This window comes from Leopardus geoffroyi, chromosome A3 (assembly GCF_018350155.1).
Source record: "Leopardus geoffroyi isolate Oge1 chromosome A3, O.geoffroyi_Oge1_pat1.0, whole genome shotgun sequence".
NCBI lineage: Eukaryota > Metazoa > Chordata > Mammalia > Carnivora > Felidae > Leopardus > Leopardus geoffroyi.
Genome location: NC_059336.1, coordinates 3,957,847 through 3,983,899, shown reverse-complemented (window position 1 = coordinate 3,983,899; position 26,053 = coordinate 3,957,847). Strand labels below are relative to the sequence as shown.

General features: G+C 56.3%; 1 protein-coding gene across 8 annotated transcripts; it reads left to right on the top strand.

Annotated features, from left to right (window-relative positions):
* The first annotated feature begins 4,022 nt into the window (after nucleotides 1–4,022).
* On the top strand, nucleotides 4,023–25,809 carry EDN3 (endothelin 3). Of its 8 annotated transcripts, XR_006703009.1 has the most exons (6): nucleotides 4,023–4,398; nucleotides 5,023–5,311; nucleotides 20,694–20,867; nucleotides 21,821–21,898; nucleotides 22,892–23,079; nucleotides 24,182–25,809. XR_006703009.1 is itself a non-coding variant. In XM_045444074.1 (5 exons), the coding sequence occupies exons 1-5, from the start codon at nucleotides 4,347–4,349 to the stop codon at nucleotides 23,004–23,006; spliced, it is 708 nt and encodes a 235-aa protein (XP_045300030.1). In that variant the 5' UTR covers nucleotides 4,023–4,346; the 3' UTR covers nucleotides 23,007–25,809. The 8 variants fall into 8 exon arrangements, 4 of the variants coding, with proteins under 4 accessions (XP_045300030.1, XP_045300033.1, XP_045300031.1 ...); XR_006703010.1 differs by lacking the exon at nucleotides 22,892–23,079 and having other exon boundaries at nucleotides 21,805–21,898; XR_006703011.1 differs by lacking the exon at nucleotides 22,892–23,079 and having other exon boundaries at nucleotides 21,805–21,898; nucleotides 24,178–25,809.
* Nucleotides 25,810–26,053: the final 244 nt, after the last annotated feature.

Here is a 26,053-nt window from a genome sequence, read left to right as displayed (position 1 = left end):
TTTCAGGCCCAGACAGATCCAGCTCCAAACAGGACACCAACCCAGTCTCAGCAGCTCTTGGCTCCCCTTTCCTCTGTGTTGGGTCCACCGTCAGGCAACGTCTTTCTTCAAGGTGGCAAAGGTGGCTACCCGTAGCTTCAGGTACATTTCCTTTCTCCTCCATAATCCCAGTGAATAGAGAACTTCTCTCTCAAGTGTTTTAGCAAAAGTCCTGAGATTGACCGATTCGTCTAACCTTGCCCAGCCCTGAACTGATCACGGTGGCCAAGCAGACAAGGATCTATTGATTGGCCAGATCCCAGTCACAAGCCTGTGTTGGGAGTCCCAGGCCCACCGAGCACAGGGACGAAGGACGGGTGGCCAAAAATAACCAGTGGTTCCTACAGTGGCCTTCAAGGTTACGGCTAAGGAATCCACCAACGCGCCATTAAGTGGACAGATAATCCAGCAGAAACAGGATGAGGAAGCTTCAGAGTACTGACTCACAGACCACTCCCGATTTTCTCAAACCCTCCTCCCTCCGCACACCCGGCCACCATCAAACCACGAGGGCACATCCTCCTTCCCCTCTCCTCTCTGCCCTCCCCCTGCTGCCCTCTCCCCTCCAACCTGCCCCTCCTCCTTGTCTAGTTTAATGAGATCTTTCCAGACTTCAGTTATCGGCAAACCAGCCTTGTCATCTTGCCAAGTCTCCAAACCACCTTTACGATGACTGCTTCATATTTTAATTCAGGTTACTTTTTTTTTTTTTTTTTACTTAAATAAATCGATTTCGAAAGGAATTCTCTTCACCACCACACATGGAAAATCCAGCGTCACTTGCCACAAATACAAGACAAAGGTAAAGGTAAGTGCAATGAGGACATCACCGAATCCTAGGTCCAACAACAGGAACGACCAGATTCAAGAATCGGCATGGAACTTGGATAGACACGTCTCCAAAGAAGACACCCAAAAGGCCAATAGACACATCACGAGGAGATGCTCAGTCGACATCATTCATCATGTGGGAAAACGCAACTCAAAACTACAGTGAGATGCCACCCTGCCTCACACTCACCAGGATGGCTGCTATCAAAAAAAATCAAAAACGAAGAAACAAGTGTTGGCGAGGACGGGGAGAAACCGGAACCCCCGTGCGCGTTGGTGGGAATGCAAAATGGTGGCGACAGTGTGGAAAACAGTATGGAGGTTCCCCAAGACACTAAAGACAGAATTACCATCTCATCCAGCGACTCCGCCTACGGGCATACACCCAGAAGGGTCGAAAGCAAGGTCCGGAAGAGATGTTCGCACAGCCGCATCCATGGCAGCGTTATTCCCAACAGCTAAAAAAAACATGGAAGCAACCCAGTGTCCAGCAACAGGTGCTAAGCCAAGTGTGGCCTATACCTCCAAGGGAATACTATCCAGCCTTCAGAGGGAGGGGCATTCTGACACCTGCTACAGCAGGAATGAATGTTGGGGACATCGTGCTAAGTTAAAGAAGCCAGACACAAAAGGCTTGTCTGCGGTGGGGGAGAGAACATGGGGAGTTAGTGTTTAATAGGTACAGAGTTTCAGTTTTACGTGACGCAAGAGCTATGGAGAGGGGCCCAGCCCATAGCTGCACAAGAATGTGAATGCATTTAGTACCACTGAACTGTGCACTTAAAATGGTTACGAGGGGAAATCGCATGTTATATTTTACCACGGTGTAACAAAAGAAGAGTGAGAAAGAGATCCTATGTGGATTCTATGGCCTGCCCGAGGCTCTAAGCCTGTGGCCTCTGCCTCTCGGCTCCAAAAGGAAGACTGTGTGAGAGTGGTTATGGACATTCCGGATCGAGGTGCTCTCCTGGGACTAGTCAGAAGGGCTGAGGAAGGCCAGGAAAGGGGAGAACTTTCTCCCTGGGGAGAGCAGATGTGTGGTTGACTGTCACGGTGGGCCCCCGCTCAAATCGTGGGGCTCAGGTTGCTGACCTGGTTAGGGAACAGTTAAAATTCTCCCTCTACGGACCATCCAGCTGACGTGGCATCTTCTGGCCTCAGCACCCTGTATCCTTGGTTCTCTGTCCCTGCACTTCCTGTGCCATCAAGTAGATGAGAAGCCTCCGAGGGCAGGGCCGGAGCCACGCTGGTCTCCTACAGTGCGGGTGCCTGGTACGTCCACCCCGGTGGTTGGTTTTGGGCCATGCGGCCGAGGGCAGTGGGCCCAGCCAGCGGTCTGAGCAGCTCTGACCCCTCCTGGGTCCGGGCACACCTGGAAACCACCTTCTACCTCTTTTCTCTTTTTAGCTGCTTCGTGGATTCGTTTCCCTTTCTCCAGCCATCCCTCAGTCCAAGCCATTTTACCGTGTACATGAAGGATATTTTAATTCCAAGGAAAGGATGATGCTGAAACGATCTATGTTCTAGCCTGGTGGGAACAGAAGATAACCCTAGCCTTGGGTTTCCCTCATTTTCAAAGCACGGGGCCCAAACACTGAAGCAGAGCCCCCCACGAAGCATCTGTCCTGTTCGGTGGACTTGACTGGGACTCAAGGACGGGGCAGCGCGGAGGGGTGGGGGTGGGCTCCAGAAGCTCCCGCGTCAGCTCAGTTCTGGGGGCTTCAGCAGATTCTGCGGGTTTGAGTGGTGCACACAACCGACCATCTGTGGCGCTCGTGGGTTCCGTGGGTTCCGTGGGTTCCGTGGGTTCCGTGGGTCAGCACTCAGCCGGTCCGCTGGGGCCAGTCCGGGAGGCTGGGGCTCCGGGCACCTCTCGGCTTGTGCGTTCACGTGTCCGTGGCTGGCACTGGCCGTGGCTGTGAGGCCTCAGATTCTCTCCACGTTGGCTGCTCTGTGTGATCTCTGCATGCGGGCTCGTTCGGGCTTCCTCCCAGCACAGTGGCCGTGTTCAGAGGACTGGTGTCCCCGAGAGAGAGAGCCGGGTGGAGGTCGTGACACCCTTGTGACTTTTGCAGCTGGTTAGGGGAGTAGTCCCGGGGGTGGGGGGAACGTCAGAGGACCTGGGACGTGTGTTATGTCGACCACCCGTGCCCTCTGTGTGGCCTGGCCCATGAGCTGGCCGTGCAGGGAGTCCCCGGGGAGTCCCCGGGCCATGCAGGGAGTCCCTGGCACCCCAGTCCAGCACAGGTGCCCAGTGCCAGGCGGAGCCCTGCCTCTGCGTGTCGTCCCTCCCTCTGGCGGGGGGACGCTGGTAAGGGAGGGGGTCCAAGGGCGTCCAGGTGTTCTCAGAGGTCAGCAGTCGGGCCCAAATCCCTGGGAAGCGTTCATTCATTCACTCACCCGCTCCGTTCATTCATTCACTCCCCGACTCTTTGGTCAGAGCTTCCCGGGTGCCCAGGCACGGTCTCAGGCAGGTGATACGCGACAGCAACGTAAAGCAGCCCTGTCTTCTGTGCTGCCCAGGTGAGCGGGAAGGGCCCTCAGTACTTTGCACTTGGACGCCCTCGGAGGAAACGGAGGGGAAGGCGGGAGCCCTCCGCTGGGCAGGAGGTCCAGGACGAGCTGCCGGCGAGGCCGGGCCGCCCAGACCCCCGCTAACCTGCCTCTGGGTTGACTTTGCTCCCCTGCCACCGCCCACACCCGCCGGCTCCGAGCTCCCGGGAGAGGCAGGGAGACGCTGCCTGCCGGTGCCCGTGAGTCACGAGTGTAAAGTGCACCCGGGGCCTTGGCAGGACGGTCTGTGCCAGGGTGAGGTGTCACTGGGCGACCACGGAGAAATGCTGCTCTCCGGGAGACCCTGAGATAAAAGATAACAGCCTCCCGGCGCGGCCGTTAATCGCCGGCAGCGCTCTGCGGTGGGAGCTGCAGGTCCCGGGACAGCGAGGCGGCGGGGGGCGAGGGGGAGCGCGCGCGGGTGCGTGTGCACACGCGCGCGTGTGCGCGAGCGTGCGCCGCGCGGCCTCCCGGCCCCGCCGCGCCCCCCTCCCCCCGCCCCCGGCGCGCCGCCCCCGCCCCCGGCCGGCTGGGTGCGCCTCGGGCCGCCGCGCCGCCCGCTCCCCCCCCCCACCCCGCCCCCGGCCCCGGCGCTGGGAGGCGACCCCCGGCGCGCCCCGGGTTCAAAGGCCCCGCGCGGCAGCCCCAGCCCCTCCGGGGGGCGGGGAGGCGAGGGGGTGGTGCGGGCGCCAGAAAAGCCCGAGCCCACAGCCGGCCCGGCGCGGCGATGGGCAGCGCGCTCTGACGCGTGTGAGCGGCGCAGCCAACTCCCGGCCGGGGCGCGGGGCGCAGCGAGCGAGCGAGCGAGCGCCGGCCTCGGACCCCGCGGCCGGAGGGCGAGGCCGCCGCGCCGGGCCCAGCGCCCTTTCTCGGCCACAGGCGTCCGTGCCCCCGGCCCGGTGCCCCGCGCCCGATCGGGGTTCATGGAGCCGGGGCTGTGGCTCCTGTTCGGGCTCACGGTGACCTCCGCCGCAGGTAAGCGGGCGGGGCGCGGGCCACTCCCGGCGCGAGCGCACACAAAAGGACCCCCGGGCCGGGGGGCGCGCGGGAGGGTGCGTGGTGGGGAGCGGTCCCTTGCCTGGGTTCGCCCCTCCACACCCGGAGGCGCCCGGGGGCGGGCTGGGGCCGGAGGTTGGGGGTGGGGTCCGAGCAGGGCACCGACAACCCCCCCGGGGGGGGGGGGGCTCTGGAGGTTGCGGCCCGCCGGAAAGCCAGAGATGCGGCCGGCCCCGCGGACCGGGTTGAAGTTTTCACGAAGTTGGGAACTTTTCAAAAAAGTTTGCCAACTGTTCAGAAAGTGTGCAAAGACGATTGCAAAGTTTTCAACGGGCGCAAGTACCTTGCGGACTTTGCAGAAAGTGAAAATAGCTTGCAAGCTTTTCCCCGAGTCATGCACACAACTCGTAAACTTTTCCGAAACTGTGCACGTAGCGTTTGCAAACTTTTCAGAACATGTGGCAGAGCTTGGAGGCTTTACAGAAAGTGCAGCAAGTTTGGTTGTCCCTCTCCCCCAGGCTCTTGGGAACGGTGGGGGTGTGTGTCGGGGGTGGGGGTGGGGGGTTCTGCACGCTCAGGAGCCCCTCCGTCTACCTCCTGCAGGATTGGTGCCTCGCCCCCAGCCTGGGGACGCTGGCAGGAGCGGCATGCCTGGGGCCCCGCCTGCAGCCAGATCCGAGGGGGACCTCGAGGACGCCGTGGCCACTACAGCAGTGCAGAGTCCAAGTCCCAGAAGCCCTGGGCAGGAGCAGGAGCCAGGGCGGTTTGGGGAACAGGCGCCCGAGGGGGGTCCTGTGCACCGCCGAGCGAGACGCTGCACGTGTTTCACCTACAAGGACAAGGAGTGCGTCTACTATTGCCACCTGGACATCATCTGGATCAACACTCCTGAGTGAGTCCGCCCGGTCCTGGGTGGTGGGAAGTGATGACAGGGCTGGGGGCTCCCAGGCCCGGCCCACATCCTCGCCCCTCCCCCCCCCCCACCCCCCGGGAGCCCCTTAGCCCATTCCTGCCAGGTCAGCCGGGAGCCTGCCCTGGCACGGCCCCCAGCTCTCGCCGCCCCCCCACCCTGCCCCCCACGCCGCCGGCTCAGGCCGGGTCTGCAGGTCAGGGATGTGTCTCCTATCCCCTTTGAGGGCCTGGCCGGGAAGAAACCCAATCTCAGAGTTTCTGATCTGGTGGAAGGGGGAGCCCTCGCTCCGAGAGAGGTGAGCTGGCCAGAGGGATTAGACACCTGAGAAGTCTTTCTTCGATTGAGGAAAGTTATCTCCTGCCCCAGGGGCTAAGTGGGCCCCCTGCCCCCCGACCCTGCCAGGCTCCAAGGGGTTTCAAATTCCTCGAAAGCAGCGTGCTCTCCAGAGAGCGCAGGGGTGGGCCTGGCAGGGCCCGGTGGAAACTTCCCAGGCAGGGTGAAATTCCACGGGCACCAGGCTCCTTTCTTCCTGGGGGTGCAGTGCCGACTGGTCCTGCCACAAGCTGGTCTCCATCACCCAGTGTCGCCCACCGCCACCTACTGCCACAGACGGCCTCCCCGTGTCCCCTCCAGCCCCTAGGGGCTCTTACTGTAGGACCAGGGCAGTGCCACCTGGAGTCCTGGGGTCTGGAGTCCACCTTCCAAGGCCATGGGTAGAGAGTGCGCTCTGCCGTGGGAGGATTTGAGTGTCCCCCATTCACTTACTCGATTTGGGAATCTCCTTCTGCAGAAACACCGCCTTACAGACAGTAAAGAGGGCTTGACCTTGCTCCGGTCACCTGCCTCCTGGGCTTTGTCTCCCCCGAGCTCTGAAATCTGGGACTCCGTGTTCGATTCCCCAGGTGTTCTTGGGATCTCTTGGGACTCCTGCTGGTGCCCTACTGGGGATTCCTGTTGAGGAGCTGGTGGTGAATGGGGACCTTTCGCTGGGAAAGGCGACTTTGCTGCTGTGTTTGGGGCCACCCCGATTCACGTCCCCCACGGCTTCCTTCATCCCCAGCCTCTGAGCACGCTGGGTGACAGCTTTGATGGGCTCACCCGCCACGTTTCATGAGCCCCTGCAGAAGGAGGCACCGAGGAGGGTAGCCCTGAGGGGTCGAATAGCTTTCAGACCAGGTGACAGGATCTCTAAGCACATCCGGGGTAGGTCTGGAAAGTGACCCCATTATGCCAGAGTGGCAGACGGGGCCAGCTTCGCTGAACCACCTCGACACTCGCACGGGGGTCCCAGGCTCAGAAGGACCCACGCTCGGTTTCAGTCAACACAGGACTGCGTCTTGCCTTAGCCAGGGGCCCAAGCTGTGCATATAGAAGGAGAAAGGAGAGCCGACTGAATTAGGGGCAGTGGGCCTGGGGCAGAGGAGAGAGGGAGGGGGGCAGGAGAGGGTTCGGAGACCTCCCCCGTTCCCTGCTTGTCACCGGGCTCCTGGCCGCGGCTGGAGGCCTGATTGCTTGAAATGCGCCCAAGGGGCTCAGCAAACGCCCTCTGGTCCGTTGGCAGCCGTGTCTCGTAATTCCGAGTTGTCGCGTATGAAGCTGTGGGCCTTTGACTTTTTTAATTTTTTAGGGCGGCCGCCTTGCTGGCGTCCTCCCTCGCGGTTTGACCTCTTCCCCTCTTTCCTGACCCCGATTCGTTTTAAACACTAGGAAAGAAGGATGAACTATGGTGTTTGAGAGCTCTGTGTACAAAAAAAATGACAGCAGACAGATGGGCACTGTGAAGCAAGACAAGCAAAATCACTTTCATAGGGACGCTTTCCCAGATGCTCTGCGTCCTTCCTTCTTTCCCCACCACTCCCCTCGCCCGCCTCTCTCCTTCCCTTTCTTCCCTTCCTTCCTTCCAAAACTCTATAGATTGGTAGACAGGTCCATAGACAGCTCGGACAGGACGGGAACGTGAAAAAATGGGCTAGGGACAGGGGACGTGGGCCTTGGGAGGATAGAGGAAGGACACAACGCCGAGCTGAGCCAAAGGGGCGACGGTGGAGAGCAGCGAGGTCTTTTCCGGGTCCCTCCCTGTTCCTGCCCCCGCCTCCCGTGGCAGACCCTCCCGGTCTGTGGAAACTCCTCCCGCGTGTGATGTGCGTTCTGGCCTCGCCGCTGCGCCGGGAACCGCAGGGGCCTTGATCTTCATGCCTGCGTCGAGAGTCTTGACTTTGGGTGACGTCGTGGCGTGTGACGTCTTCCTGCGGCCCCGCATGTTGCGCGCAGACGGACCCCACAGTCCTTCTCTGCCTCGGGAGGACACGGGCAGGCGTTCCGTGAGTGTGGTCGCTCGCGCCGTGTCCGAGGACCTGAAAGCTGCAGGTGGACCGTGCGAGGTACCGCCGAGGCCCCTTCTGCATCTTCGGTGGAAAGTCGACGTCGGGTGAGGGCTCGAGAGACCAGGTTCGCGACGCATCTCGCGGGTGGAATTGCTGAGGGTGTCTGGCTCTGCCGCAGACTTTTACGGGCTCCCTTCTTGCAGACCGAGCTCGGCGAGCGCTCTCTGCCGGGTGCTAGACGTTCGGGACCGCCGGTTGGCTTCGCCTAGGTCCGGCCGCTTCTTCCTGTCTTCGCCGTCACTGAGGTTCGGGTCTGCCGTGTTTCCTCCCGCAAACAAGGCTTCTTGTTCCGGCGTGCGTGCACGCTCTCCAGAGGCCCGCGCATCCCAGCAGACGCGTGCGGGAATGTGGATTTTTCTCGGGGGGGGGGGGGTGTGGCCCGTGACTTCCATTCAGCCTCTAGGAAGTGTGTGGCCGGCCCCGAAGAGGACCCCAAAGTGTCCTGGGCAGGTGCACTTCCTGGGCTCGTGGAGGCGCGGAGCCACGGCACAGGGTGGTCTTCGTGACTCCCCTTGGCTGTGTCGGGGAGCTTTCGCCCCTCCCCCGACAATCCCGCCATCGCCCACAAAAACGGGAAAAAAACCTCCAAATCAGAGAAACACACGTCCCGTCTTAGGATTGTGGAAAGCTTGCCAAGATTAAGAGAACGGGGGAAGAGGTGGTGAGCGAGTAGCGTGTGCGCTTACACACATGTACACACGGGGCCGTCCTCTGCGAGTGCTTGAGAAACGGAAGTGTCCTCGAGCCCGGTGGGGGATGGTGCTGGGGTCGCCAGAGAGACAGAACTAGTAGGACACGTGTGTGTGTGTGTAGAGATGTCCGTGTAAGTACGCGCACGTACGCCCACAGGAGGCATTCTGGAGGCAGAATTCTTTCCTCGTCAGGCACCCCGGTTTGGTTTGGTTTGGTTTTTTTTCCACTAAGGCCTTTGACTGATCAGTCGAGGCCCACCCACATTACGGAGGGTAATCTGCTTTACTCAGAGTCTGCGGATCTTAACCTTACATCTGAAACAAATACCTTCTCGGCAACATCTAGACTGGCACCTGACCAAGTATCAGGGTACGGTGGCCTGGCTGAGTTGACACATAAAATTAACCCCTCTGTTCCTCCCACTCTGTTCCCGAGAACTGACAGCACCTGCCGTCCGTTCAGCGCTCCGAGGACACAGTGAGGGAGAGGCGTTGTGTGCTGTGATGGGGAGCGTGTTTGCCAGACGCAGCCCTGGGCCACGTGAACCGACCGGGGGGAACACATTTATGAAGCGGGTCGTGCGGATGTGTGCAGTGTCGCCTGTGGTGGAGAATCTGGGATCTGCGGCCCCTGCTCGTGGGAAGGCACCAGACGCAGGCACTCTGCCCTGTGTCCTGGCTGGCTAGCGGACTGACTTGGGTGTGGTGACCCTCTCTGAGCGCCCCCTGGGTAAGGTGCCAGCGCCAGTGTGACCCTGGGGTGGTGGCCTCACGAGATGACCCGCCCGCCACCCTCGCTGCGTCAAAGCCTGCCACGCTGACTCGGCCCAGCGGGAATGACGTTTGTTTTGGGTTCTTTTCCTCTCCCAAAGAAGTAGAACAAAAACGATGATGATGACGGTAACTAAAAAAACACTTGAACTTGCATTTTAATGTATTTTAGCACAAAAAGGCAACGCTGCATTCGTCGTTGCCTCCTTTGTCGTTCAAGAAGGTCACGTTCGCGTTTGCAAGAAGGCGCATTCCACGCGTTAGACCGTCCCAGGGAAATGGACGCACTTGGGACCCCAGCCTCCTGCCGATGCGAGGCCCGCTGCCCACCCGCGGTGCGATCGCCCGCCCCCTGAGTCGGGACTGGGCGTATTGTTGTAGGGATGCAGCTGGTGAGGCGGAGGGTCAGAGTGTTTCTGGCCGTCGTGATAATCACCGCGACACAGACGATGACGACGATGGCGGCCAACGTTGACAAAGACTGACTTCCGTGCGGAAAGATGTGTGACAGTGACGCCAGAAGGGAGAGGGGACACGGAATATAGTGAATATATCGCCAAGACACGACCATAAAGATAACGGTACCACCTCTAGGCCGGGGCCAATGCCTCCTGCCATGCCCCATGCTGCGGTTGGGGGGCGCCCGTGAGCAGAAAGTTCTTGCTCAAGTAGGGCTGAGGTCACCTCCTTGGACGGGCCGCCGCAGGTCTTGCCTGGCCTAGGAGTGGGGGGTGGGGAGGGGTTAGCACTGAGCGAGCCACGCCATCTCCAGCCCTCAGTGGCGCTCCTAGAAGGTCTAACTGGCATTGCGTTAGCACAGGGTTGACAGACCTGGGGGTAAAGGTGTGCCTGGCTGCCTCCAGCTGCCGATAAGCGGCTTGATAAGGACACTCCGGCCAAAGGTTATTCCAGGCTCCGTGAGACTTGGTTCCGCCCTTTCGGCCCCTCCTTGCTTTCTCTTGCTTCCCTGTCCCCTTGGTAAATCATTGGAATGTTTGGGGCTTGGCATTCTGTGTAGGCATTGGCCTGGGGCTCCCCTCAGTTAGTGGGGAGGTGGGGACAGACACCGGGGTCTGTCATTTCAGGATAATGTGAACGGCCAGTTTGGAACCTGTTTGTTAAGTGCCTCGTGGTGAGGTCTCCGTAAGGGGTCTGCCCGCGTTCTCCTGTGCTCGCCCTAGTAAACGCCGGGCCTCTGGTCTGCGGGGACGACCCTGCCCAGGAGCCGAAGGGGCTCTGCCGGGAAGCGATCCAGGAGACACTCTGCGCGCTGGTTTACAGAGAATAATTTGCCTTGCGCCTGTGAGGAGGACACGGGAGAGAAGATGCTGTCGGCCAGACTGGACGTGAGTTTGAACCGCTGACGGTTTTGCTTGACTTTGTGAGCCTTTCTCCCCGTGGGAACCGTGTCTGTCTCCTTCGAAATCTGGTAAAATGTTCAGGTCCAAGTTTTGAGTTCAGGTACCGTGTCCCTGGGGACACTTCACGGCAAGATACGTCTTTAGGAGTTGAGGGCCTTGGGGCTAAGCCTCAGTTTGTTGGAGAGGTCGGTGCACGGAAGGTGACCTCACTGTAGGGGTCGCTGGGCCCCAGAGCCCCTTTCTGTGCCCCGGGGTGGGTGTGAGTAGGCCGGGGGGTGGGGTACAGGGGCAGAGACGGGCTTGGTCAAAGCGCAGCAGATCCCCACGATGACAGGGGCTCGAGGCGAGGGGCAGTTTGCTTTTCTGCAAGAAAGCGTGGAAGGAAAGGCGTGACCCCGTGTGACCCCGGGGGGGGGGGGGCAAATTTGGGTTTCTGCTAGATGAAAGGGACCTCACAGCTGGGAACTTGGCCTTAAATCTGAAGGCAGGTGAAAGGCTCTGACATCTCCTGTCTGGTTTATTCCTGCAAGAATTTAAAACAAAGGAAGCTGGGAAGCAAAAGGCGCTTTCCTTCAGGAGGCCCTGTGGCTGTGCTGGGGCCTCGCCCGGCTTTTCTGCTCCAGCGCCCAGACCCGGGCCCCCTGGGGACCAGGGGCACCGCCGCGCACACCCCCAGGCGGCCCTGCGCGAGAGGCACTCCGCCTTCGGCAGGAGATGATCTCTCATTTCTGTGTCACCTGTCAGATGGAAACGTGGTGCCGTGAAATGGGACACGCGCACTCTTGCCCCTACTGGGGACAGGAAGGGAGAGCCGTCTTACTGCCGAGGGAGGGCCGCGTGTCCGGACAGAGTTTGGGATGTAAACTCCTGCCCACCCAGCAAGTGTCCCTCGAGCGGACCGACAGCGGGATGGGGTATCTGTCTGCCTCTCTCAGCCGCCCCAGCTTGGAGCCTTGGGGAGACCAGAGCTTTTGGAGAGCTTGTCCAAGGGCTGGGAGGTGCAGACCTTCCCTTCTTCTATGGGCTGCTCAGGCCCGACCGGGCAGGAGGCGTCGACACATAGTAACCCCAGAACGGGGCAGCCGGGGAGCCCTGTGTCCCAGCCCAGCAATTTACAGAAGGAAACATTCATTTCAGGAGTCCCTGAGAGGCACGAAGGCCAAAGTGGCAATGGTGCAAATGGCCCATGGCGGGGTGTGTGTCCGGGGGGGACAGCTCCACCCACGCCTTGGGGAGCGTAAAAGTTCTGCCAAAGGTCAGAAGCAAGTCAGCGAGAAAGCAGAGGTGTGTGTATCTCTCCTGGACTGTTTCCACGGGTGTTGGGCAGGGTCGAGGATGGGGTGAGGCCGGTGACATCCCTGAAGGTGTGCCCAAGCATCCGTCGTAAAGATGAATGAATGTTAATGCGGTGTTTAAAAAAAAAAATTAAAGCAAGAAATTCATGATCAACAGAGTATCAGCATTTGTAATAAAGGCAGGACTGGGGGCGCCTGGGTGGCGCAGTCGGTTAAGCGTCCGACTTCAGCCAGGTCACGATCTCGCGGTCCGTGAGTTCGAGCCCCGCGTCGGGCTCTGGGCTGATGGCTCAGAGCCTGAAGCCTGTTTCCGATTCTGTGTCTCCCTCTCTCTCTGCCCCTCCCCCGTTCATGCTCTGTCTCTCTCTGTCCCAAAAATAAATAAACGTTAAAAAAAAAAAAATTAAAAAAAAAAATTTATAAAGGCAGGACTGGACATCGCTTACCCGGCCTGCCCCACTCGCCTTGCCCTGACCCCAACATTGAGTTCTCGGTTGGCGGTAAAGCCCGTGTCTCTACAGGGACTCAGTTATTCTTAGTTTGTGATAAGTGGCCGATGGATCAGGGCTACCAAAAGGACATGACCCAAGGACGCAAACAACTAGATCAGGAGGAAAACGAGTCTTTATTATAGTTGCGCTGGAGGGTAGGTCTTTGTTCAGTCGGATTTTCCATCCTTACGGTGAAGTTTCCTGAAAATTAGCAAGAGCGTCTTCTCTTACTGTGGATTCTTTAAAGGGATGTGTGATGGTGTCTGTATTTTCTTTTTTTATCCCTCTGCGAATACCCCTCCAACCCTGAAAAAGGATCTGCTCCTTATGTTACCTCCACTGTTTCCACTGCTGGGAACTATTTTGAGCCACATCTGTGTGGCTTTGCATAAACTTATAATGAGGCCGTGCCAGACAGACGTGGAATTGCCCACATTTGCCCCAGAATCCGTTAGGGTCACGGGGGGCTGGGGAAGGAAACCCCACGTGCACGCTTTTGGGCCATACGAGATGGAGGGGAAAACACGCATCTGCAGGGTTCCATAGATGGCTTCGTGCCCCACATAGCGGAAGGCTTTGTCTCCCCAACTTCTGTTTTGAGCCGTAACTCTCAAAAACCTCACAGCACACCATAAGCACGGAGCATTTTTCTGCTCCCCTTTCCTTGGACCCCTCGTGCCTCCAGATCTCCTTCCATGGGTGTGTGCTGTGTTTGGGAAGAATGTGCCTGTGTCCCAGGGAGCAGGTGCTGTGATAAAGTCTGTGGCTTCGGTGTTATTTTTCAGCTTGTTTAGATGGGAAGAGGACACAAGAGCATGTAAACAATCTAGGCCAACGCGTGGTGGTGAGACCCTGGAGTCTGTTGGGGGACAGGGACCACCCCCCCCCCCCCCCCGCCGCCCCGCCATTTAGCTGTGGTTTTATTGCTGGAGTGAAAGGTCGGGACTGCTCCGGCCAATGCTGTTTGGAGACGGGGTGTTTGGGGATCTCTAGGTGGAGTATGGAGATGGACAGACATTTCCAGAGGTCCAGCCAGCCCTTTCCTTTCTCAGGCTCAGAGGAAAGGTACTCCCCGGGGGCTCTCAGTAAGCTAGTCTTCCGTTTGGACCAGAAACCTGGGTCAGCCTAGCGACCCTCTGGAGTCCCCTCTGGTGCCTCAGCCATTGATGCAACTGGCTTTTCCGTCGTGCCACTGGTGTGGCCAGCAGGAGCTCTTGTCAAGACATAGATCTTTCACTTCGAGGAATCCGGAGACCCCTTCTCCCCAGGAAAAAACCCTCCAGGATGGGCCAGTTGAGGGCAACAATAGAAGTCCGATAAGTCAGCCAAGAAGGCAGTACATTTGGGAGATGGGGTGTAGCCCAGAAATAACGGCTCATTTAGAAGTCACGCCTTCCTTCCTCCGTTCATTCAACACGTACCTATTACTGAGATAATTGAGGTGTTAGCACCACGCTGAGCCAGATGCTACGTCTGTGTGCGGAAGTGAGCAAGACAGAAATGATCAGTGGTTCCGGTTGGAGAGGCCCAGTTAATTCTGATCAGGAGGGACAAGAAGGAAGCCAGTAGAGATGTAGAATCGACCATCATTCTTGGGTCTTCGTGATGGGGGTCAGCCCTTCGCAGACTCTGAAAATGTCTCTTATTCTCGTAATACTCCCAAACAAACAGCCAAGTCCTGGATAAGCTCAACCTTTTTTTTTTTTTTTTTTCTTTTTTGGGGTGGATGAGTGTCCTAAAAAATAGTTAACCACCAACACACAGCACATTGCTGACTTTTGATGTTTCTAAACACTGGAGGATCACTGGCTGTTTTCGAGGCTGTGGGAGGAGGAATCTCTACACGGGCTGGTGGCCGGGTGAGCAGTCCGCCTTGGGGTCTTTCGACGCTAAGATGCAAGGATTTTCTGCAGGGGAAGCAGAGCTACAGATTGCCCGTTCATTTCACGTTGTTTGTGAGCATAAGATTTGTGTCGTCCCCTTTCGAACCAGAAGGCACGCGTGTATCTTCTGCTTGTACAACAGGGTCGCTGAGGAGCTGTATTTCCTGGTCTGTTTTCTTTCCTGGAGGCCGGAAGGGCCCCCTGTGGGTTGTCTGGCACGAGGCCTGGCCCGCAGCAGACTCGCACAAGCATTTGACGGGCGGACGAGGGATCGATTCGCTGGAGGCGAAGGCTTCCGAGGTGGTCAGCTGAGAGTCTGGGGCTCGGCTCCGGGCATCTTGAAACGGAGGAGAGTGAGTGGTCCGCCTGCTTTAACCTGCCCAAAGCGCGGTGTGATTCAAAGCAAACATTTCACAGTGGGCACACCTGGAGGGAAAGGACTCCAGCCAGCTTAGTTTGCCGGGTTTTGTCCTGACTCTGAACCCACTCTTTTGTGCTTTGTTGCGACGGAGAAAATTTCCGGCAGCTGGAGACACTCTGGGTCTTCCTGTTGAATCCAAGAGGTCACGGTCACTTCAGTCGCAAGAAAGTGAGTTCCGGATCAGCTGGCCGTCACTGGCCACCAGCCACAGAAACCTAGTCTAGACTAATGGGGCATAAAGGACATTTATTGGAAGGACACAGACTGAGAAGAAGAGGCATGAGAAGCAGGAGGGGGACCGGGACTGCGGGCCCAGGGGCTCAATGGGATGGACAAGGCAGCGTGGGGCCCCCTGGGGAACAGTAGCTTTCTGATCTCGTGTTGCCCCACTCGGGTGTCTTGGGAGAGACAGGATCCCATTTGCCCAACTCGGGTCACCTGCTGAGTCCTCGGGGGCAGGTGAGGCACATTGACGGACAGTCTCGCGGAGACCTCACATGAGAGGGAGGGATAATCCCCCAGAGGAAAGGTAGGTGCTTAGATTCCAGGAGACAACCGCAAGCAAGCTTGGCCTCGGGCTCTAGAGGATTCCAGGCTTCCAAGTCCTTTAAGAGGGGTCCTCCTGTCTCTGGGCTTGCGTCCCCCCTGCCTTCTCACCTTTGGGCTCAGCAGGTGCACTGGGTGCTCGTGGAAGAGAATGGCCATAGCCCGTGGCTGCTCTCTCCTGTCTTACTGGCCCAGAGTTCTTTCTTCACAGTTCTCCCCGGTTAGGGGGACCAAGGCAGTGAGCGAAGGTAGGTCACACTTTCTTCCTTGCCCAAGAAGACATTCCTAAGCTCGGGACTTGCCTTCTGTGGAAGGAAGTTCGGGAGACCTGAGATGGGGCGGTCGTTAGAAGGCTCACTGGGGTCGAGAAGTGGTTTCTGCGGGGAGTGGCGGGAGGTATCTGATGACCGTGTGGGCTGCGGGGTCGGCCGGCAGGGTCACACCTTCTGTACAGTATGTTCCCTGGGCCCAAGGGTGAATCCACCTTTGCTCCCCCTTTCCGAAGGGACAATGGGAGCAGAGGAAGTAGAGCCTCAGATTGACATTCCGATGGGAGTGAAAACAATCTGTTTGTGTCAGAGGCTGGAATGTGGGCTTTTTAAATTGCAGACAGCTCTATTTATAAAAATGGTATCGAGGGCTGATTTTGTCACTCTGTGACATGTGTGTCCTGTGACCTGTCTGACCCGGTGCTGTGGGACAGGCCACCAGACTCAGATGCCCACGAGGGCTGGACAGGTAACACAAATGAGCAGAAGGAAAGGTGTTTGCAGGGATTGGGGCAAAATAGAGCGTTCATGCCCCATCTCTGACTTTGTCACTAGGCTTGTGATGACGGTTGAGCCATGTTGGGGATTGGGGTTGGTGTTGATACAGCCTCCAGTTATCTGAGAGAAGCTGGAAATCGGGATGTTCAATTTCATAAAAATTGTCAAATGAAAAGAAAAACCCTCTGTTGATTGGATGAAACCCATAAATTGCCAAATTGCCAACCCCTATGGTGGATTAAAGCTGTGTGTGAACAGGGCCACTTTGTCTTGTCTGTCTTGTTCATGGATGTTCACCCAGAGTCCAGTCCAGTCTGATATTTGCTGAATGCTGCTCAGTGGGGTGGGGGGGAAAAAACTGGGTTTTCAATGACAATTTGATAAACTTTCCTGGGAGATTAGAATTTGGTCAGTGAATCTCTTTTCGCTGCTTCTGGCTGGCCCCTGCGAATGTCTCTATTCCTCCTTTAAAGTTCAGATGTAGGGGCGCCTGGGTGGCTCAGTCAGTTGAGTGTCTGACTGCGGCTCAGGTCATGATCTCGCGGTTCGTGGGTTCGAGACCCTTGTCGGGCTCTGTGCCGACAGCTCGGAGCCTGGAGCCCGCTTCGGATTCCGTGTCTCTCTCTCTCTCTGCTCGTCCCCTGCTCGTGCTCTGTCTCTCTCTCTCTCTCTCTCTCAAAAAATAAATAGTAAAACATTAAACAAAATTTAAAGTTCAGGTATAGAAGCCAGTTTCCTAATCAGAAAGATGGAGATAACAAATCCATTTATATGAGAAGGCAACACTGAACTTAAAAACAGAATCTTAAAAAAAAAAAAAAAAAGGCAATTTTCCTTATTTTAAAAACTTCTTGCAGAGAAAAATCAAGTGCTTCCCGTGCGCTATGCAGGTGAAGGATGAGCACAGGGGATTTGGAAGTTTAATATTTAACAACATTCGTAGATGACATTTAGGAAAAAGTGGTAAATAAGGAACACCGTGATAAATAACACTGGCACCGCCGTCCCCCATCAATAATGAACGTACGTAGGTGGCGGGACAGTTTATTGCACAGACAGACACCATGGGAGACACCGCGTGTGAAGGTACGCCGGAAGGGTGTTCTGTCTTGTCTAAGAGCATTTGGATTGATCTTCTCGTCTGCGTCTCCTTTGTGTGGAGCTCTTGTGTTTTTACCGAAACCCGAACAGAGGAAAGAGCTGCCTACTTTTTGCAAAGAACCGCCTTCTCCAAACCCTACTGTTGAGCAGTGGGCTACACCAACTGGCCAGAGAGGGTGCTGGGCAGGGGTTCTGAGCCGAGCGGACTTCATTTTCATCGGTCTACCATTAGGTGCTTCCAACTCGCTGTTCAAGAAACGTTAAAAAGTGCGAACGGGCACCGAGACGAACGGGCACCGAGACGAGTGAACCCCAAGTGCTTGTTGGACGGGCCGTGTGGAAGGACAGAGCGGCCGGGAGGAAGCACGGCAGAGGACGGCATGGCTGTGCCTTGTGGCTCTCTGGCCCCTTACTTGCCCGTCTTTATGGCTTGCTCACACATCTCAAGTGCAGGCGGGGTGGGTGGGATTTTCCTGCCTGCTAACAACTCACTTGAATTCCCAGACCAGATGACTAACAATGAGAGCTATCGTTAGTTTACTGCTAGCTTTTCGCTGACTGTTTCATTATGTAGTGCAGTGTGTCACTCAGTCTGTCCAGCAGCCCTTTTGTAGGTCAGGAAACTGTCAAGAGTGTGGAGTGATCATCATGTAAGTGCTTTACGACATAAAATGCAATCACCAGCTCAGCTTTCTCTGTGCTTTGTGTACCTGGCACGTACCTGTATATATTGGCTTATAATGTCTCCTTGACCTGGTTTCGTAGCCCCGGAGTGTGTGAACTCCTGAAGACCTTCCTGTATCCCCATCACACTTAGAATGATGCTAGGGACATATATATACGTACGTATGTTTTGTACGCATATATACGTAATGCTTGACAAATGTTGGAGATTCTCATGAATTTGTATATATATGTATGATATCTATATGTAATATATATGTATAATACATATACATTATACACGTATTTGTATAATGCTTGGCAAATCTTGGAGATTCTTTGTAATGACTTTGTGGTTATTGAACCTTTTAGGTTGGAGAGGATCCTGTCTTATCAGACTGGATTTTCACAACTCCTCCCATTTGCTCAGCCTCGTGCTGGGTCCATGGCAGGTACAGCAGAAGAGACCAGACTTCTCCTCTTGAGGAGCTGGTGAGCCACCTTTAGACCTGGACCCTCAGGTCCCCTGCGCTGGGCCCTCTGGGCTACAGGGCTGCCTCTGGCCCTCCTCTGGCCATGTCTCCTACCCCCTCCAAGGAATCTATGGGACTAAGCGTGTACCCCTTCTAGACCGTGTTCCAGGTATTCAGGATCCTGGAATCCTTTACCCAAATGTCCCCAAGCCCACTTCCAGGGCCCATGTGGGTATCTTCCAGAGTCTGGCACCCAGGGATGGCTCAGGGCTCCAGGCACATCCTCCAAGGTCCACAGTGTGGCCAGGGGGTGGATGAGGCCCCCTTGGTGTGGGACTGAGTGGGATGGAAGAGAAGGTGTGAACCTCCTTGGGTGGCCACGCTCCAACACAGCTCCAGGATTCTAAATTCAAGCCCGGACGTCCAGGGTGTTTTGAAGCCGTGTTTGTTCAGGTAGGAAGGTAGAACTGTCTTACTTAAGAGCTTATCAGGTTAATTTAAAACCTTCAGATTGTCGGCCCGTGCCTCCATTGGAACTGGAGCCTTGTTAGAGGCCGGCTTTTCTGGGGTCTGGACCACCTTCTAAACCCTTCGTTTCTGCAGCCTCTACCCTCCCCAACCCCTCCTGGAGCTCAGCCAGCCAGCCAGGAGGGGGGAGCATTCTTGGACCCCCAGGGCTTGGAGCAGGGGTTTCTAGGCCCAGGATGGGGGGGGGGAAGCGGAGGGGGCAGTGTCTCTCTGTGAACATTCTTTGAAAATTGCAAGGACTCATTTGCATACGAGCTCTGCACTTGACTGCTGGGAAAGCGCTTAGCTTTGCTCTATTAACAAATACCACGTTGCCTTGTTTCCTTACTTAAAACACTTTGGAGTGTTTTCGCCGAAGTCGAGTGGCTGTGCACACGCAAATGCACCATCAGCTGACGGCAATTTCAAAATCGGAAGTCTTGCCGTTGATGGAAACACGGGAGCGTTGTTATTCCTCGTGTGTAATTTTCACCAAGAAATGGGGACCGGGTTTAATGTCAACACTTTGAGACTTAAGGCGGCTCTATTACCGGAAGAACATACCTTTAGCCAGATCCCGCCTCACCACAGTCTCCGTTGTGCTGCCATCCCACTCCTGAGAAGAAATGGGATTTTAGCAAAGGTTCGGCTCAGGACGGGACTGGGTTCTGCTTGCTTTCTCCATTTTGCGAGCCAGTACCGAGGGCAGGAGGCAGCCACCTTCTACCCATTGGGAAGGAACCCGCCACAACGCGGAGCACAGACACAAGAAGATGAATGGGGAGGGGGCGCTCCTTTGCTCTGGCCTCCGACCCGGCAGGGGGGGACGTTGGAAGTGGGTTCCAAGCATCAGGTCGCGAGGGGGCGCTCCCACCCCCGCTCCGCCCCCACCACCCCGAAAAGACTCCATGATGTTGATGTGTGTTTCAAATTAAAGTAAATCCAATTTGATTTTATTTTGAGAATCCAGAGAGGATGTCAGAATCCCCTTTGAGGCGGGTGATTGGTGATGCTCCGTGGGGCTCACAGAAACCAAGGTGGCTCATCTTGGAAAACCAGGCCCTGTTGGAAAAGTAACTTTTGGCCACATAAGCTTTCTCTGGTTATTAGCAATTTGTCCCCCAGTCCCGTTCAATGGTGCTAATGAGTTAAGCATATGCTTTTAATTTTTCCCACCACACTGCCGCCTGGCTGTCTTCCCCCTTCTCTGGAGAGTGATGGTTTGGATGTAGATGAGCATAAGGAAAAGACAAATGTTAATTGTTCCAAATGACACCGACAGCCTCGTCCAGCTCCAGCCGTAAGTGAGACGGGTAAACGTTTTCAGACTTCTAAATGAGATTTTTTAAATAAGCCTTTCCCCAAGGACAGTTCCATCCTTGCCTCTGATGTTTGTGTATTCGAGGAAACCCGTGTTTGGAGGCCAGGATGTGTCCACAATGGCCATAATTACATTTTTGTATTCCCGTTAATGAAGACGGCGAGGCGATGTGCGCACACGAGAAATTGGCTGTTGGGCGGGCAGGGCACGGCCGGCCTCGGGCTGGGAGCTGGGCAGGCCTCTTACTGGTATGGATGACCGGCCCCGGGCGCTCGCCCAAGGACGAGGCAGACCAGCGTGCGTGTCAGCCAGAATGTCAGTGTCCGGGGTTCGGGCCCGGGAAGACAGCCCAGAACCGCCCTCGAAGGACCCGGGACTGGGGGCGCACCTCGAGTGCTGACACCTCCTCCCCCAGCGCCCCCCGCCGCCCTACCCCCTCGGCCCCAGCCCCCTTGCTGGGGGCTTGGGGAAGACGGCTGAAAGGTTCCCTGCACAGGTTTCCTGAGACCCAGAGCATGGGGGACCACGGGGACACCAGTTCTCAAGGTGTCGCTGGACCCCACCTCTCTTGCTGGATCCACGGTCTCCCAGTCCTGGCCAGCTCCGCCCCCGCGGATGCCCCCGGAGTGGGGAGGCCCATGGCGCTCGTCCACACGCGGCCCTGACGCTGCTCTGTCCTTTGCAGACGGACCGTGCCCTATGGACTGTCCAACTACAGAGGAAGCTTCCGGAGCAAGAGGTCCGCGGGGCCGTTCCCGCAGAGCCCACAGCCGTCCAAGCGGACGCTGCGCTGCGCTTGTGTGCGGAGTTGGGACAGCGCCTGCCTGCACTTCTGTACCCGCACCCTGGCCGTCAGCAGGTATGACGTCCCCGACACACTCACCCCCGTGGTGCCGCAGCTCCGGGCGAAAACAGGCTGGGAGAGTCTGACTGCCGCGCGGGGCGCGGGGCCTGGGGCAGGAGGGCTTGGGTGCGCCCTGGCTGGTGTGGTCCAGTGGGCCGCACACCGCACGTGGGTGCCCTTGGCTCCGGGGGTGGGGGCGGGCGGGTACCGCGTCCGGCCCCCTTGCTGCCTTTCAGAACAGAGCCCGCGACGTGGCCCTGGCCACGTCTGGTCTGCAGACACACTTGTGGACCGCACGGCAACTTTGCCAAAATCTCAGTGAGTTGCCAACATTTAAACGTTGAAGAATTACCCACCCTTGCCACACGCGTATTTTTAGCTTCTCGAAGAGCCGCACGTGGGACGATCTGGTCGCAGGAGGGCCCCGCGTTGCCTCCTGGCCAGTATAGGCTGGAACTGAGGGAGCCACTCACTTCTGAGGGAGATGTGCTGCGTCCATTCCCCTGTATTTGCACATCACCTCACTCTGGGGACTCCTTGAGTTTGAGACCCTGTAGCCCTAACTCTGGCTGCCGGAGAGAGGTTTGTGAATCGGTATGGACCCGGCTAAATGGGCAGACCGCGGGTTTGATGTGGGACGACCGTTGACACGGGCGTCCGCTCAATAGGCAGGTGGTGGCTTTAGTAGTCGGGGACCCAGGATTCGCTGTCGGAAACGCCAGGGCCAACTGCGTTCTTCTTCTTGACTCCTTAACATCTGATGAATAATTGAGGGAGTAGACGCTCTACTTTGGTAGAAATCCACCCACTGGGGGCTCAACCTTCAGAAACCGTGCCCGAGATGTGGTCTTTGGGGAATGTGCTACCGTGCTCGTTGGTGGGGAAGAGCAGGTCCTGATTTGACGACCGAAAACCAGCCAGACAGAAGTACAGGTCGATTCATCCAAACCAGCTCTCTCTCCCCCCAGGAACTCAAGGACAGCAGAAAATCCTGACGAAGAGGAACAGCCAGCCGGCGGTGCCGATGGAGGCCTGCGTCCGAGGAGGTGAAGATACTTTCTGAGGCGTCGCACCCTTGGGGACAAGGAGGACGTGAGGGTGGCGAGTGATCTGTGAGGGCACCCCGCGTGGGGTGCTGCACCCACAGAACCGGGCCTCTGGTAGACTGTCCCTAGGGACAGAGCAGGCTGAAGCTGTGGTCACTGTCATTGCTCTGCCCCCGGCCAGCCGCTCTTGTCACGGGAGTTGACCCCTTGCCTCCCTTGTAACTCTAGAGCAGTGACATCCGGCTCTGGGTTTCGCTGGGCCTGGACACAGCTTGCTGACCCCTGCTGCTCAGAGACACCCCCCCCCCCCCCCCCCCCCCCAGCCCTGTCGCCTTCCCTGCCCAGGCTCATCTACCTGGGCTCATGTTTCACTTTTCCCGAAGCAACGTGTGGTCTTCACCACCCCCCACCCCAATCATTTCTTGTTTTCAGCAGCTGATTCTGGATGGGGGGTGAAACCTGGCAGCACACGGTCTATGTCCCCCAGTCGGGCTTATGATTTTTTTTTTTAACCTGCTTGTCTTTTTTGTATGAGAGATTCTGAGGGTTTCCTGCAGCCAGACTCGGTTTACTTGTCATTCTATCAATCAGAAATTGTTATTAGTGGCTCGCCTACACATGTGCAATGGGACGGTAATTTATGTCCATAATAATAGCCTGGAGGTGGCTTGGGTTCCTACAGGGACTGATCAAGGGGAGATTAAACCCTGCTCAGTATACAGGAGGCTTTCCAAATCGGTGGCAGTCGCTTCTAGTCGTCCGGAGAGATCCGTCAGCATCTGTAATACGAACGGAGAGGAGGGGGGCGGGCGAGGCGGCAGAGAGAGGCCCCGGGAGAGCGTGAGTCAGGCCCCAGCTGGTCCCTGCTTTGCCTCTTTTTGCTTTGTTCTCTCTCCCTCACCCCAAACCCACGCTCCTCTCGGCGAGGACGGGCTGTGATTAAAACCATCCATCCTTTACATCATTTATTCATTCACTCATGCATTCATTCAGCAAAGATGTGTGGTGCACCTGCGACATGCCGGGCAGCGCTCTGGAAGTCGGGGACGTGGGAGGGGACAAGGCGGAGGGGCTGCGTTTGCGGAACTTACAGAATGTGGGGAGCTGACCGCAGACAAATACACTCGTCCCCCCTCCCCCATGGGGGCTTCATTCCAGATGGACCACGGACACGCCCATAGGTACTGCATTTTCCCCTACACACACACACACACACACACACACACACACCTCTACCAGGATGTCGCATTGATAAATCAGGCACAGGGAGAGAGTAACTATGATACCTGGTCATAAAGTAGGACAAGTATGGCAATCTCCTGTAATAAAAGTCACGTGAGTGTGGTCTCTCTTTCTCTCCCAAAACGTTGGGTTTGTACTCACCCCCCTTGTGACGAGGAGAGGTGGTAAAATGCTGCGTGAAGATGTGAGTGAGCTGAATACACAGGCCTGTGACACAGCGTGAGGTTACTGTTGTCCTCCTGACGCTGTGTCGGAAGGAGGAACATCTACTTCCGGGCCGTGGTTGACTGTGGGTAACTCAGGAAAGCAGGGTCGGGACAGGAAGTGCCAGGGCTGGGGGTTGCAGTTTGGGATTGGGTGGACAGGGCGGTCTCCTTGGCAGAATGATCTGCAGGAAGTCAAGGGGTGAGCCAGGGGGATGATGAAGGGGAGGAGAGTTCAGGGAGGGAGAACAGTAAGTGCAAAGGTCCTGTGGTAGGAATATGCTGGGTCTGTTCAAGGAAGGCCAGAGAGCCCCGCACGGAAAAAGCGTGAAGTTGCTTTTGCTGTCGCTGCTCTTAACTGTTCCACTGAACGTCCAGAAGGTGAGGAAGCATGCACACGTGTCCCCACTGGGGCCTGGAAAGGAGACTCTTCCCAGGTTTTCACGATTCACGTAAAGCTCCTGTAAGAAGCTTTACATGGGAAGAGAAGTCTTTTCTTATAAGCCACGGTCCCTGCTTTCTTGCAAGACTCGACTTAATAATTCCCAGATAAGCATTCTCAGATTGGAAGCTGCCACCGTCCTGAGCTTGTGATAATCAAAGACGGGACCAGGCTGTGGGGCACCTCCCAGCGGCCGCCTCTGCTGGTGTGATTCATTCACGCCTTCCTGGGTGGGTGGCAGGCTCTGAAATTGCCACGAAGCGCTGGTGGGAAGGGTCACTTCAGAGCAGGGGACAGGGCTAGAGAGGGAGCCGAGAGTTGTCCCCTTTTCCAGCCGGTAAGAGCTCTCCTTCATAACGTACCTCTTTTTCTCTTTTGCCCCTTTCTCCAAGATAGGCTGAAGTCCGGGACCGACCAAGCGAGCAGGCCTTAGGCCTCTGGCATCACGTGCTTGCCCGGCGGTGGGCCCCCCGCGCTCTGCCTCCCCCTCTGCTGTGTCAGGAACCCCTGCGGACACAGGCCAGCAGCACCCCGTTTCTGGGAGGCCTCAGTTTCCGCTCCTTCCCGGTTCACGTTCCCAGCCTCTTGGAGGACCAGGATGAGTTTTGCCTGGTGGGGGGAAAACCCACTCAGAAGGTCCACACTTAACAGTACACCCCTCACCCAAGAATGCCCCAGCCCCAACGACCCGGTTTCTGTAATGGGTAAAATGATCCCAGATGTGCCCTAGAGCCTGACGCCTGCGGCTCGGGTTTCATGCAGGAAATTGTTTTTGGAGCGCCGTGGCACATCCAGCCGCTTGCTGGCTTTTCACTTCTCTTGGAGTATAAGTGGGCTCCAGGCTGACTTTGCAAATGTAAACATGCGTCCCCTTATAACCGATGCGGCGGGAGCATGCGACGCTCCCGTCCTGACATCCAGAAGGCACGCGCTGTGGACTAGGGAGGGCGCCAGGCATCGATTTTGAATGTGGAGCGTAGCTTTGCAGGAGTTGAGGACTTTGAAGCTTCTAGGAGGATTTAGACAGCGATTTTCAGGTGTGCACGGTACCCACTAAAAGAATGTATCTTTGAGAAAGAGAGGACAAGAGAAAAAACAAACCTTGATGTTTGTGACGAGGAAAGAAGAACACGAGTATGTGTGGGCTTTGAACCCGCACGACACGTGCGGCTGCGAGCCTGTCCTCGATCAGGTGACCTTCTGAGCCCTCTGCGGACAGGCAGGCCAGGCACTTCCCAGAGAGCCGCAGTAAAAGCCGCCGGCCTCCCCTCCAGGCCATTTGGGTGAATATTCGCTTTCATGAACAAATGTGGATCTTTGGGGAACGGCTTCAAAATAAGCCACAAATGCAAACTCTTTGTAAATTATGTAAATTCCTATTTATCTATGTAATTGGCAACCACTGGGGATTGTAACGCCCCGCAGGTCGCGATCTGTTTCCGCTGTGCTTTTTACGGCCGGCCCAAGATTACCGTGCGTATCCAGCAAAGTATTTGGTGCCAACGTCATTGATGCAGATGCCCCCCCCCCCACACACACACACCCGCCCCCAGCTGGCAGAGAGATGAGAACCCACATGGGAGGCATGCCCAGGTCACCACGCGGGGAAATTTAAGGTGGTGAACGACAGAGCGTTGGCCTTGACCAAATGCTAAATTCTGCGTGCGTTATTTCATGAGCTCTTACGGATAGAAAAGGGAGTACCTATCACCCGGAAAAGGAGGGCAGTGCTTTGCTAGCAGGACTGTGTACAGTTTAGAGAAGCAACTATTTATTGTGAAACTCTTTATTTCGATTCCTTTATGTGGATCTGTTCAAAGTAAAGCCACTGTGTATATATAGACAGATTTTAAATTGTGTTCTGGATCCAAACACATATTCCTTAGAGCTTGAGTTACATTTTTAAAACGCATAGGCACCGTTTGGCTCTGTGGCAGGATGCTATCTTGGAGAGAAATTCATCCGTTGTGCTAACACTCAGAAAATACTAACTGTCAAATGCATAATAAAAAAAAAATCTAGAAGTTTGCTCTGATTTGTGGGTTCTTCTCGCTGGTGTTATATGCCTGGTTACACATCAACTTTTCATGGACCTCTGGAGAGCATGGAGGGAGTTATAGTCCAGGAAGTAGAATCCATCCAAAGTCAATTATGGAGGGAGGCAAACAAGTGCTGCTTGGATTTTAAGGAAGGAGCGGGATTTGGGGACCATCCGAGGAAGAGAAACAACCCAAGGCGGTTTTGGAAGAGAGAAATTTGGGGAGAGAA

Excerpts from the sequence above, each read along its gene's own strand:
- EDN3 (XM_045444074.1), top strand. The coding sequence starts at position 4,347 with ATGGAGCCGGGGCTGTGGCTCCTGTTCGGGCTCACGGTGACCTCCGCC. Across the intron at positions 5,312-20,693 it reads ATCTGGATCAACACTCCTGA|ACGGACCGTGCCCTATGGAC; the intron begins GTGAGTCCGCCC and ends TGTCCTTTGCAG. Across the intron at positions 21,899-22,891 it reads GGAGGCCTGCGTCCGAGGAG|CAAAGATGTGTGGTGCACCT; the intron begins GTGAAGATACTT and ends GCATTCATTCAG.